We start from the raw sequence: 13,681 nt of genomic DNA on the forward strand, positions 1-13,681 counted from the left end.
TAGCCATTTTATGACAGATTTTATCACCAGTTTTACTATGTGTATGGATGGAACCAGCTAAACCATTGTGTGGTAAAAAGCATGCCAAGTTCTTTTTATTATTTTTCTTCTTCTTTGTTTAGCTTATATTCATATGTTCTGCATAATTTTCCTTGAAGGAAAGCATAACATGCTTGTTCTCATCCTCCAAATTGTCCTAATGAAGCGCCTAGCAATGTTTTTTGGTATAGATGCATAAGTACCTCTTGCTTGGATTTGTATTGAGAAAAAGGGCTACTGTGTTTTCACTGCTCAGACTTGTTAACTGCAGCTTGCCAAGTATGTCATAAATATGTTGTGTAATTTGGCCAGATGGATACCTAAGCTGGAGTCATTCAGAGATATGAGAGGAAGAAGTCTGGACATAAGGGGAATAGATGAGTCAGTTGCCCCTAAAGCTGTGAATAATGGACCATTCTTCTGTTTTGTTCTGTTTTGCAGAACTTCAGAAGCAAGAATCACAAATTGTGGGTGTTGTCTTATTAAGCTTCCTAATTAGAGGATTTTTGTTGTCTTTGGTGAATACTTACCATAAGTCGGAGTTGTGAGGTCAGACATGGTCTGTGTTGGGAAGGCCTGTTTCAGGATAGGTGTTCTCCTATAGATGCCTTTTCCCTTTGCATTATGGATTTTGCTTCTTGGTGATAGACTTCATTTTTATGATACTAAAGTTATTTGAAAGGATTGAAAGAGGATAATTACAAATAACACAAACGTTGTATTTCTTTTTCCCTTTTAAATCCAGAGGAATTTGCACACTCTGCAATCCACTTTGGACAAATTACACCGCTGGAAATAGATATTCTCTACCAACTTACAGACTTATACAGTGTTACTGGGTAACATAATAATGAATTTTATCATTTTGCAATCATAATTTTTGTGTTTCCTTTGTGACCTCTTGTTTTTGTCCTAATTTTAAAAGGGTTTGTGTTCCATTATATTTTGTTACAGTAATTATTTAAATGTAAACTGATTTTACTGTGTGCATGGGTTTTTTAAGTGAATTGTGTATGTCAAGCACAATTATTAATTGTTGTATTATAGGTATACATATGAAGTAGCAAAATACAATACTCCCAAAAGGCTGCAATGCACTGGTTGGTGTTTTGCATGGATCTTTAATGCATGCAAATTTTATGTTTAAATAGCTAGAAATGGTTTAATTTGTGTATTATATTCCTTATTGAAGTAATGAAGAACTTGCTTCTGAATAATCTGTGTTCCCTTCATCTCTAAGCATTCTTTAATGCAGTGTGGCAGACTTCTTAGGTCTGCATTAAGATATGACAGGTGTCTTTTTTTAAACTCTGATGTACTTTGTGGGGTGTGCCTGAGAATACTGTACTGAGTGTGTTTGTTGCTTTATCTAACCATAATTTGCTCTTTTCTGCCTTCCGTAAAGGCGCTTGACTTTGGCAGATATTGAGAGAATAGCACCACTGGCTGAAGGTGCATTACCTTACAACCTGGCAGAGCTCCAGAGGCAGGTAGGTGGAAAAAAAAAGTTGAAATTCAGTGAATGTTAACATGTACTTGCAAATGAAAAATAAGAGTAATGCACTTTAAATAGATTTCCTGACAAATGGAACATGCTGTGTGTATTGCTGTAAGGATAGAAATGGGGCAGGCTGTTAGATACTGTATGTGTCTAGACAAGGTATGCAGATGTCAAAGTGGCCTGTTTACATATAAGCATATATGGATACTTGGATTCCTTACAGTGAATACCTTTGTTCACTCCTGGAAAGGCTTTTCACAGGACACAGCCCTCCATAAACTTCTCTAGTGTGAGAAGTTCCACAGATTCTTCCTGTGGAACCCAGTTCTTTACAAACTCCTCCAGTGTGTGTCCCTTCCACATGGTGCAGTCTTTCAGGAATAGATTCACATGGGTTCTCCATGCAGTTACAGCCTCCTTGGGGTGCATCCACCTGTTCCTTGTGGGGGGTCCTAGAGGGTCTGCAGGGGAATCTCTACTCCAGTGCCTGGAGCACCTCCTCCTGCTCCTTGACTGACCTTTGCACCAGCAGAATTGTTTTGCTCATATTCTCACTCCTCTTATCACCTGCCCTTGCACAGGATTTGTTCCCCCTTCTTAAGTGCATTATCCCAGAGGTGCTACCACTGACACTGATGGACTTGGCCTTGGCCAGCAGTTGGTGTTGGCTCTGTCAGACATCAGGGAGGCTTCTGGCAGCTTCTCACAAAGCCACCCTTGTATCCCCACCTCCAGCTTTGCCCCACTACTCAATATAGGCAGTAAAAAATACGAATATTAAATGTAAAGCTTATAAATGTGTTCTTTTTTGAAAAATGGGATGAAATTATTGGCTTACCCATTTACCTAATATGATACTTGAGTTTTACTGTACTTGCTGTCTATCCAATCTAAACCATAGAATGGAACTTCAAGTATATTTGGATTGATGAAAAGGGTAGAATCAGAAGATGAAAATATTGTAATAGAATGTCAACTTTTTATTTCACCAGAGGTTTACATTTATGTTTGCTAGCTATGCTTTTATCATAATTTCCTAAATAAACATTACACATGTATAGTACAGCATAGGAGTTCCAGGCTGTGCAGTTGGATGTTGAATATAAGTTGTTTCTTACTTCGGTGGCTCTTTTTACAACAGTAAGGGCTGAAGATGTAGGACCAAAGATTGTACAGGTGTTTAACTTATGTTGTTTTAGTTACTGTTATTAGAGCAGAATTTGATAATTTGGTACTCTTTCAAACGTATTAGTCTGAAGCAGTGTTTGCTCAGACTAATACGTTTGAACTAACTGTTCCTGATGTTAGTTTGAACTAACTGTTCCTGATGTTACCCTTCCAATGTCCTTGGTTGTCCTTAGGTAGTTAGATATATCTGAGCCAATACATGTCCAAAACCTGCTTAGGGGTAACAGTCTTCTGTGGATTCCTGATGGCAAGAATGATGGAATGGAATGCCTCGTTGTAGATACAGTGTTTGTCCAGGCTAGTCAATATTTTTAAAGAAGTTTTGTAATGACATTCCACTGCCAGCTTTGGTTTTAATCAGTGTTTTCGTACTTAACTCTCTGAGTGGACAAAATACTAACTAACTTCCCTTTTCAGAACTACCTTTTAGCTTGGCACTCTTTTAAATCGTGCTCACTGGTGAAAGTTTCCCTCATCACTAGAAGAGAATATACTCTTCATACTCTTGAAGTAGTAGATAGATAATATTTCCATCTTATTCTACATTCTGTGTTAAAACCAGGCACCAGAAAGCAAAATAATTCCATTTTATTTAGTTTATAAGGAACAATCTTTTATTAGACTTTATCCTAAGTGTAAGTTAAGTATATTGACAAAATGAAAGATATCCATTCATGAAGAGCAAATATCATCTCATTGTGGTCCAGCTGTCCCTGGGAAGTGAAACCAATTCTGTAATCAGTTTTATATGATTTAAAAATCCCTTTGTAAAGAAAATCTAAATTTTTACAGAAAATCACTCTATATAGATCTGGTAGAAATGAAAATTAGCCTGCTTTCAACCATGTTTACTTTATTGTCAATTTTTTTTCATTGTGTAAGATTTTTTAAAGCTTAGCAGCTGAATATCCTATGGGGATGACAGCTACAGTAATTTTCTCTTTATAAATATTCATGATTTGAAAGCTATAGCATTAATTACATTCATTTACATATCCATCTGAACACACAAGCAAACTGAAAACTTTTTGAACACTTATTTAATAATATAAAAGTGACATTTCCTTCAGAAAGAATTTGATTTTTAATGTTCAGTGATGCTTTCACTAAGATTAATGTCTAAATGCAGTGATTGGATTTTGATGAGAACCGTGTGAAGCTTTGAAAAAAAAAAAGAATAATCTTAAACAAGCTGAAAGGCAGCAGGTGTGCTAAACTAGGAGAAAATTTCAGTGGAATGAAGAACTAGTTCTGGGTCTAAGGCTTTCTGGGGTATATTATTGCATGTGTCTTTTATTTACATGAATCAAAAGAAATATATCTGAATTTTACAATTTATTTTTGTGGGTTTTTTTTATTTTATTATCCTTTGGGAGGTTTTGTATGTGTAGGGGTTTTTTTGTTTTTTTTAAGAATAAGAAATCATAGTGGTTTTACTATCATGAGGACATTCTTTGGATTTATCGCATCTATTACTTGTAAAGGCAGTACATTTGACTTATGCTTTTTTATGCTGGTCTGCGTGTGCAGTGTGTAATTTTGGTACTACCTGGAATTTCTCTATTCTTCTCTTAAGCTGTATTGTGGGGGAGGAGAATGTCTTGTGGAGGGAAGCGGTCTTAGCTGTACCTTTTTGTTCTGTGGAAAAATGGTATAAAATATAATGCATGGTTTTTTACAGGTAACAATCTCATCTTGACCTCATAGGCTTTTGTCCTACATTGAGTATATCTATACCATGTAGCACCTTATGCAATGCAGGCAGGCTTTTGCACATCCAGTGTAACACCAGCCCAAAGAGAGCAGCTTGTGCTCAGGCAGACACTGTCTTTCTGTGGTGCTTCAGTGAGCTGAGAGTACCCTGGCTGGGCAGCCTTGGAGAGGGAGCTGAGAAGTGTGTGGTAATCTTTGTGAAAAATCCTAATATGCTCCAGTCTGGGGTCTGTGGACATTCCAGCTGTGTGACAGGAGCACATCTGCTAACAATACAGGCTACTTTGAGGAAAAACAGGTTTGTGTTTGGAAAGTGGACTTTAGTATCTGCTTTACTATGGAATTTAACAGTTAATATCTTGGCCCTTTATATAGCCCAAACAAATTGTACTGCATATTATTAGTTCTTCTCTAATCGTCTTATTTATGTTTGGATGAAAAGTTGGCCTGTCTTAGGTACTTGATGGTGCAAGTTTGTGAACACGTCTTGTTAATCAGTTACCTTGTTTCTAATAGCCATTTAATAACAACATAATTATGAGTCCCTGCAGTTATTTTCTGTGCAGACTGTATTACTTAGAATACATAACACATTTATAATAGTGTATGTAATTGAAAGGACTGAGGTCAGCATTGCTCTGTAAAATAGCAACTGCCTGAAAACATCTTGTGGAGAATACTTGTAGGAATAATTGACTTTTTACTTGTTTTGAAGACATGAAATCTCATGTTTGTGCTATGTGTTAATGAATATGTAATCTTAAAGTATGGTCTGTGCTTATAGAGTCTGTCTGTAAGATATTCCGTAAATTCCTTTTGAAATATGAATTTTGTTTGAGTCAAAAGGGAGTTCCATGCCTTGCAGATTCAAAGGCAACAGAATAGAAAATAACAAAGTTCTTTATAGAGTTTCTGTCTTCTTTTTCTTGAGCATCATTGTTTTGGTTATACCAGTGTACTGGTTTGGCACAACCAGGAATATGTAAGGATTTTTTTCTAAAAGGAGTATTTGGAAAATGGGCTTCATCCAGTAGGCACAACAGACATTTTTTTCTTCCTCCTCCTGAACAGAAAGCCACTAATTTTTCTCAGATTCTGTACCATCGTAAAAGCAATTCACAGATGCCTTTGCTTTCCTGTGCAGATTTTCAAGCTCTTTTTCATTTCTTTTTCCCTCACACAGCAATCTTTTGGAGAATTAGGCAGACCTATTTGGCTCCAGATAGCTGAGTCAGCTTACAGGTTCACTTTGGGCTCAATAGCTGGAGGTGAGTAATATTTCTGCTTTCTGTTTCTAAGCTTGGGTTAATTTAACACTGTTTTACCAGACTACTTGATCTCATCTAAGGTAGATGTTTTGGTTATACATGTGTAAAATCAGATGTTGGAACCATTTTGGTTGTGCTGCTTCCTTTTTTTCCTTTTGGGATCTAGAATCCCTCTGTAGTCCTTTGAAATGATGCAAGAAACAAATTTCCTTAGTGGTGATGCAGCTAGGTGCTCTTCATTCTCCACACCTTGTTTTATGTAACAGTGTCATCCATTCTCCTTGAGATGTTTTTCCTAGACCTTCATTGTTGTTCTTTCTTACCTCCAAGTTACCAGAGGTCTTACCAACTTATATATTCTTTGTGTTTAAAGAAATGCTGTAGAAAATAATCACAATAATCATATACTCCACCAACAATGACATTGCAGAAATAATATTCTAGGTGCTTTCTTGCAGCTGTTGGTGCTACTGCAGTGTATCCCATAGACCTGGTGAAAACTCGGATGCAGAATCAGCGCACCACAGGTTCAGTCGTAGGAGAGTTGATGTATAAAAACAGCTTTGACTGCTTTAAAAAGGTTTTGCGTTTTGAAGGCTTTTTTGGTCTCTACAGAGGTAAGTGAATTTAAATATATATATATACATCAAGTCAGTAATTTTCTGACCCCCTTTTGTTATTTTAATACCTCAACAGCTAGTTTCCTATGGGAGAATTAGAATACTTTATATCATGTCTAATTTTGCTTTCATTTCTGAGCTCAGTATTTATCTTCCATTGCACACCCTTCATCAAAAACAGTTGCTGGGAAAAACTGGGGTTATTTTGTTGTTGTTGTTAGTGATTTTCTCCTTGCTGCTTAAGTAATTTAAGGACCTAATTTTTGGGGTGTAATTGTTGAGGATATAATTGTAATCTCACAAATTGAGGATTGCAGCTTTTGGCTGGGGTCAGACATCAGGAGCAGAGCAGCGTCTGAGGAATAAAGATTGGTTTTACAGCAGGTATTTTTTTGTCAAGAGACAAAAGACAGTAACTTGGAAATGTATCTGTAAACTGGATGCAAGATCTTATGCCTCACACTTTTGAATTTTTTTAGTGGGACTACTTTTATAATTTTATCTGCTGAATGGAAGTCGCATTCTGGTGTTGAATTATGTTGCTCTGTTTTACTTTAACGTATTAGCAGTGAAACTCAAGAAATTGTAATTTTGAAAAAGATAAAACTCTAAGATACAGGTTAAGAATTCAGCTTTTTATCAGTTAGACTGAGTTTTGTACACATTGGTAAGGTGACTTACGAACAGGGCACGTGCTTGACAGCCCTCTGAACAGATACTTAGTTGAATTCTCTATTTTTAATTGTAATTTCCCATAACTTTATGAAGTTCACAATTTTCATAAGGATCAGCAAGGTATTCATTAATTTGCACACCTGTTTCTTTAGCTGCAGCAAACTCACATGACGGCTACAGCATTTTGTTCTGCTTTTGTGATGTGTTCAGGCAGTGGAGACACTGGACAGTGTCCTTTATGGGCAGTATCTAAGAAGTTTTCACATGTGAAAGTCTGTGTTCTAAAGAGTGTTTTGTGGTCTTTCAGGATTTTGCTATGCAAGTATGAGAAGGAATATGTTGGTGCAAAGTTAATGAAAGAGCTGTAGTCTGTGTAAATTACGTCTTAGTGGTAAATAGTTTTCATTTTTTGATGCTAAATCATTCATAAAAGCAAATACTTGAGTTACATCTATGAGACTGATTCTTCAGTGCTGTTCTACAGTACTGTTTTCTTTTTCTTGCCCCCCACCCCTATTTTTGCACAGCAGCATCTAAAATAATTTGCTATTTTAGTTTTATTTTCTGACCTTACTCAAACACTTTGAATTCAAGGATGATTCCATTGATGAGTTAAAAGCAGTGTTTTACATTTGAAAAAAATGTTCTTGTTTGAAAGAATGTCAGTTTGTTACACTTTTTAATAGTCTATTTAATAATTTCTCTAAGATTATTTAGGATAAGAAGTTCATGTAGTTGTTTTGAAACTGTTGCAGTTAATGGTCAGCATGTTGCTGAGATTTGGACTCAGAGATTTACATGTTTTGTTGGAAGTATGTTAAACTAAACAGCAGAAACACTTACGGAGTTGACTGTGGGTCTGTTACTGGGTTCTTACATTCCTTAGCTGGATTATCCTAATTGTATTGTAATATAACAGTACATCTATACCATAATATAATGGTATAATGTATTTGTTTCCTGCAGTTTAAAAAATAAAACTGAACACAAACTGGAAATGTTAAAATTCTAAAGAAAAACTTACTATTTTTGGTCAAGAAAATAAAGACACCTTTGCTTCTTGGCATCCAACCTTTAAGTTTCTTCTCAGGTCCTTCACTAGACCATGCAGTGTTCCAGGCTCTCTGGCACACCAAATGTGTGTGCCCAGTGAGTTCAGCTCCATTAAAAAGCAGAGTTGAGGGATTGTCTTGCAGTGTTTGGTCTGGTGGTTTTGTTTTTTTTTTTTTTAAGTATAGGCATTGCAGAACTGGATTGTCTTGTCAGAAGATCACAAATTCAGGCTGGGATGGCACCTTTTTTTTTTTTTACTGTCAACCTTTCTTTGTGTTTAATAGCTACCTTCCCTCAGCATAGTGAGTCTGTAGATGGCACAGAAAGTACTATGTTGGAAGAAAACACTACACTGGATATATTAACTGCCTCACTTTCTATTAAGGCACCTTTGTTCTGAGCTTTCTTTTAAGGAAGTAGTATAAAAATTCTGCAGAAGGAGTACTTCTGGGAATTTTGAACATTGAACATTTTAGCTATGATTTCTCTATACTTAACAAATAGTGGAAGGTGGCATCAATACAGGCAAACATATTTAACAAAATGATACTCCATAACCGTGGAATAGCATTAGGAAGTGACCATATCTAATAAAAGCAACTTTCTTTTAATTTTTATGATCTATACCTATGCGAAAATGATTGTGGAGAAAATGGATTTAAAAATAACAGATGCTATGATAGTGTGTTACGTTAGAAAGTTAAGACTGCCATCTACTGATTTTTGTCTTAAAACCTATTAGTTCCTAGAAAAGTGTATGTGCATTTTTCAAATGACAGTTCATTTTGATAGTAGCTATTTTCCAGGAGCAAGGGCCTTGCCAAAATCACTTTCTGTCCACTAATACCTCCTCTTAGTAAAATAAAAAATGCTTATTATTAGTAGGTTTTAAATTTATTTTAGTTTAAATTTATTGAGGTTTAAATTTTTAGGTTTAAATTTATTTAGTTTATTATGTTGAACTGAATAAAAGAAAATCCTTTATACCCCTTAGTTGACTTGAGTCTTCAGAAAACTCAGGTTAGTGAGGCAAGAAGAAGTGAGTTAATAATTTATCATAGTCATGTGTATATCACACAATTACTGTCCCACTTTAAAAAGTGATTGCAAGCTTTATAGGAAAATTATGCTAAGGGGCTAAAAAAGTCAAGCAAACTTTTACGTAATAGAAATAGCCCAGGTATATGTTTGGTCCTTAAACTTTTTTCCTTCTGTACAGCAACAGCATCAGGCTTGACTTGGCCGAGGAAGGCAGATCTGGTCACATGTTTCATTATAATTTTCAACAAAAATTATAATATAAAATTATACTGGTATGAATATGCAGTGCTCTAGCAGCATCTCATACTTAAATGCCATCCACCTCAAAGGATAGTCCCTGTGCAAAAAGGCATTTCTGTACAGCACTGATAAAATACTATTTTCTCTATTAGGAAGATAATGTTGCCTTATGATGTCTTTGTTTCTATAGGCTTGTTACCACAGCTGATAGGTGTTGCTCCAGAAAAGGCTATTAAGCTAACTGTACGTATCTTTTTTTTTTTCTTTCCTCCCTGGCTTGCTTCTGTTTGTTAACATGCACAGGATTTATTTTCTAAAATGTGTGAAAGATGACCACTTACAAACATTCTAATGTATATGGCTACAGATGTACTTGATGTATACTAATAAGGAGGAAAAAGAACTTAAAATAGTATGTAATATATTGTATCTTTATTAGGTTAATGACTTTGTCAGAGACAAATTTACTAAGAAAGATGGTTCCATTCCACTTCCTGCAGAGGTCCTTGCTGGAGGCTGTGTAAGTATTTGTCCAGTATTACTAAGAAAAATTGATTCTCAGTCATGTTCAGAATAGTTGGAATGACAGTTAATGGGTGTGCTTTGTCAATTTGAACAGGAGTGCTCTTTTTTCTCCCTGTCACAAGAACTTAAAAAAGGATTTTTTCTGTTTGGAAAGCTTAACATATCTCTGAGTTAAGTTCTCTTGAGATGGTGTGCTTAAACAACTTGTTTTGGCCCAGTTTGTAGCTTTCAGTTTCAGCGAAAGCTGAAATAAAACTTCGAAAGATGTCAATAAAACTTTGGTTTTCTTCACAAAGTCCCAAGAGGAAGGTGTCCTATTCTCCCTTGCCATATGTTCTATGGGCTTGCCATTCATCATTTGGGAAGATACAGGTATTCCTTGAGAATGGATTATAGGCATGATTAAGTTTCTTTCAGGGGAGGGATGGAGATGTTTAGAATGGTTTAAGAAAATCGAATTTTTGCCAAAGATTTTAAGAAGGAAAAGAAATACACTCTTCAACTTGCTGTTTGTGAAATTTTTACTGTTGTGAAAATATGGAAAAAAAACCCAACGTAGCCTTACCTTTCAGGTAACATGTATGAGTGAATTGTCTGTTTAAATGACTTGGTGTAAAATGCAGCTATGTTACTCCAGATGCTAATTACATCCCTCATCCAAATACAGTTAAAAAACAAACCATGTTTTTGTTGAAATGAGGGCTGTAATTCAGTGGATGTTTTAGCAATCTGTAAGTGGTTTGAATAGATATTGATGATAGATTTCTTTTGGTTTTGCACATTGGCTAATTTCATTTGTGGGATTCCCCGACAGTTGTTAACCCTATAATATGTTTAAGGCTTGAGTTGGGTTTCTTTTGTAGCAGAGAACACTAATGACTTCCAGTTGAGTAGGCTGACAGGCTGGTATAAAACCTCCTTGGCTTACAACAAAACCTGGGGCAGAAAGGTTGTTGACCTCTGCAAACTTTTAATTCAAAGAAACAGCCCTGGAGGGAGACTGCTTAAAGTTCTGCCTGATTGAATTTGGCAGCCTGGTACATGCTTGAGTCTTCACCTGTCAGTGTACAAAGTTTATTTTCTGAGAAATGTGAGAAAGCAGCTCTAATGTGTAGCTAGCAGAAGACTAACCTTTTTCTAGAAAGCTCAGTAACACAGAAAGCAAATACAGGTCATCTGTAATGGCAGAGAATACAATTCATTTGTGTTTGTGTTGTGCTTAAATTGATAATTAAAATCAAACATCTGATAGTGAAATTTATTATTTTATATTATTTTGTACTGAAATAGATAATACTTAATTCAATCTACATTAGAGCCTTTTCAATTTACTGGGTACTCAGTTTTCAAAATAACTTCATTGTCTTACTGTGAACATGCAAAAATGGGGGAAAAAATTGAGTTTCGGATAAGCTTTCAGAGATCTGGGTGTTTTTCCAAAGATGAGCAAATCTGTACTCTGTCTAAACACAACACCTTCTAGCTGACTGTCTGAACTGGTATTTTCATCTCCTTTTTCAAGACAGTAATCTCACTCAATCTGGGAGGCTGTTGAACAAAATTATAGAAGAAGTGTTGGTCACAGTTCAGCAGCCTGAGGGGTGTTTCTTTTTAGCTTCCTCTGGATCATATGATATCTTACCAGTTGAAGACTTTTTTTTTTTTGTCTCTACTGCTGCTTAGTTCTATTTTAGCAATTCCACTTCTTCCTAAATAGCAGCATCTTTGTTAGCAAGCCTATAAGGTTAGGAGTCTGAAGGTATCAGCTGGCTAAAGCAGGGGCAGTTAGATATTAATCTTTCTCTTTTTTTCATCCTTTCAAGCTTTGTGTTTGAGCGTGTTTCATTTTTCCTTTATTCTCTTCCTTCTGTCTCTGTTAGTACAAAATGATGGGCTTATGTGGGAATGGTTGGATTTTATATATGCCAAAATTATTTTCAGCATGTGGATTAGGGTAACTCAGTTTTTTGTGGCTTTTTGTTACTGTTCAACACTTAAATATTTTGCTAATAGTATACTATAAATATAGGCTAAAATTAAAACACACTTTTTTACGTTGTCATAATATCAGAAGAAATAGCTATATGCCCACATGTATGTGGGCACAGATGGACTTACTCAGAGATGGACTTACTAGTGTCTCTGACCCTCACTTACCTGTGTTTAGTGTTGGACGATCTCCTCATTAACAGGAATAATGCAGTTTTTGATCATTTCTGGTATGGAAATGCTGGTGGATGAACAAGATAAGCAAGGCTTATGTTTGTCCAGTCATTTTACAGAGTTTACAGCAGATACCTTTCATACTTTTAAAAGCTTTCCCTCTTTCAAGACATGCAAAAGCACATCATGCATGCCACAGTCCTCAAACAGCAGTCAAGAGTTCTTGTGAGGAAGTGGTGGCAGCTTGGCAAAGTTCCAGCAGACATGGCAAATTCTCCTCTCTGGATGGCAGTGCTGTATCAAAGCTTAGGTGTGGTGTTACAGTCTTCTAAGACCCACACATAAGGACAGGTGAAACCTTTGACATTAGGACAGTGGTGGTTCAGGAGACCCTGTGTAGGCTGGTCTGTGTCCTCAGCTCTGGAGCTCTAGAAGCATTGCTGTACTGTCCAGCAAAGGAGCTGCTCACAGCGGGCTGCTCACATCCCTCCTCCAGAAATACTAACCCTGAGAGACTGAACCACTTTGGCCAAAATTTTATTTCTCAGGCTCCTATCATTCTCAGTTTCTGTAAGCTTATGGAGTAAAGTCGCATTCCCAGTAAGAAGAAACCCCTTCATTCTCACAGCAGTTACCAGAGTTCTGCCCAGGCAGTGCCTGTTGCTATGGTCAGCTGCCTGTCTCTTGTATTTCCTTCCTTACTGCAGGGCAGGGACCTCCCGCAGGCAGCCCGTGCCCTCTGCTCCTTTAAACCTACCTGCTGGCTGCTGGGCAGTGTAAATGTCACTGGGAAGTGCAGGGTCTGCTCTGTCAGAGCCCAAATATTCCCAGCTGCTCTCAAGCTGTAGCTGTATTTGAAAACTGCAGAGTAGCTGTGTGGGGCAGCTCGGTTACAGCAGTCAGGTCACACCTGTCAATGAAAGAGCTCTTGTCCTTGATGGATGAAACTGAAATCCCATCTTCCTACCTGCCTGAAGTATGCTGGTTTGTTAATCATTAACAGCACTATCCATATTTACACAACAACTTCTTTCCCTACTGTTACTGTAATTAATTGAATTACATTTCATTGTAATTCAGTGATTAACCTGCATTCCTGCCTTTGAAGTTTTCAGCTACCATTAGCTTTGAGTTGCAGGGAAACTGTGAGGCTTTGGCAATAGTTCCCTCTATCCCAACAGAGGCCTGGGAAGCAGAGGGCACATGCCTGATATGGACAGTGCTTCCCACAGGAGCTCACACACATGACTCATGTGAGTACATTGTGAAAGCCAAGGTGCTGTAGGGAATCACTCATCCTCACCTGGCAAGCAATGTTGAAGTAGGCACCTAACGCTGTGTGAGGGATTCATGGTTACAGTAGACAAAGATACTGGGATTTTAGGCTGTAATTCCTATGAGTTACACTGGAAGAAATGGGTTCTTCTCATCCTGTGCGTGGTGCTTAGCATTTCAAATGGATGAATTATGTTTCTTCAGAAAGATGTTTTTGCTTTATGCTGTAGGAAGAAGGATGATGTGGGGTGCCAGGCAGAAAGGGTCTTGGGAACCTTTGGAGATGTAGGCAATGCATCTGTTCATAATTAGAGGTTGGGACGTGTGTGTGTATGTTTGTGTTTGCACATACATACATACATACACAGAAAGGGTCAAAT

The 13,681-nt window shown here is 36.9% G+C and overlaps 1 protein-coding gene across 2 annotated transcripts in view; it reads left to right on the forward strand.

Moving 5' to 3' along the window:
* Positions 1 to 13,681, forward strand: part of SLC25A12 (solute carrier family 25 member 12) — a 46,189-nt gene that overhangs the window by 22,641 nt on the left and 9,867 nt on the right. For both annotated transcript variants that reach the window (XM_066322831.1, XM_066322832.1), the window contains exons 8-13: positions 785 to 878; positions 1,445 to 1,529; positions 5,625 to 5,709; positions 6,168 to 6,326; positions 9,529 to 9,581; positions 9,778 to 9,858. In XM_066322831.1, the coding sequence (XP_066178928.1) occupies positions 785 to 878; positions 1,445 to 1,529; positions 5,625 to 5,709; positions 6,168 to 6,326; positions 9,529 to 9,581; positions 9,778 to 9,858 (557 nt within the window). The remainder of the gene's footprint in view (positions 1 to 784; positions 879 to 1,444; positions 1,530 to 5,624; positions 5,710 to 6,167; positions 6,327 to 9,528; positions 9,582 to 9,777; positions 9,859 to 13,681) is intronic.

This window comes from Sylvia atricapilla, chromosome 7 (assembly GCF_009819655.1).
Source record: "Sylvia atricapilla isolate bSylAtr1 chromosome 7, bSylAtr1.pri, whole genome shotgun sequence".
NCBI classification, from domain to species: Eukaryota; Metazoa; Chordata; class Aves; order Passeriformes; family Sylviidae; genus Sylvia; species Sylvia atricapilla.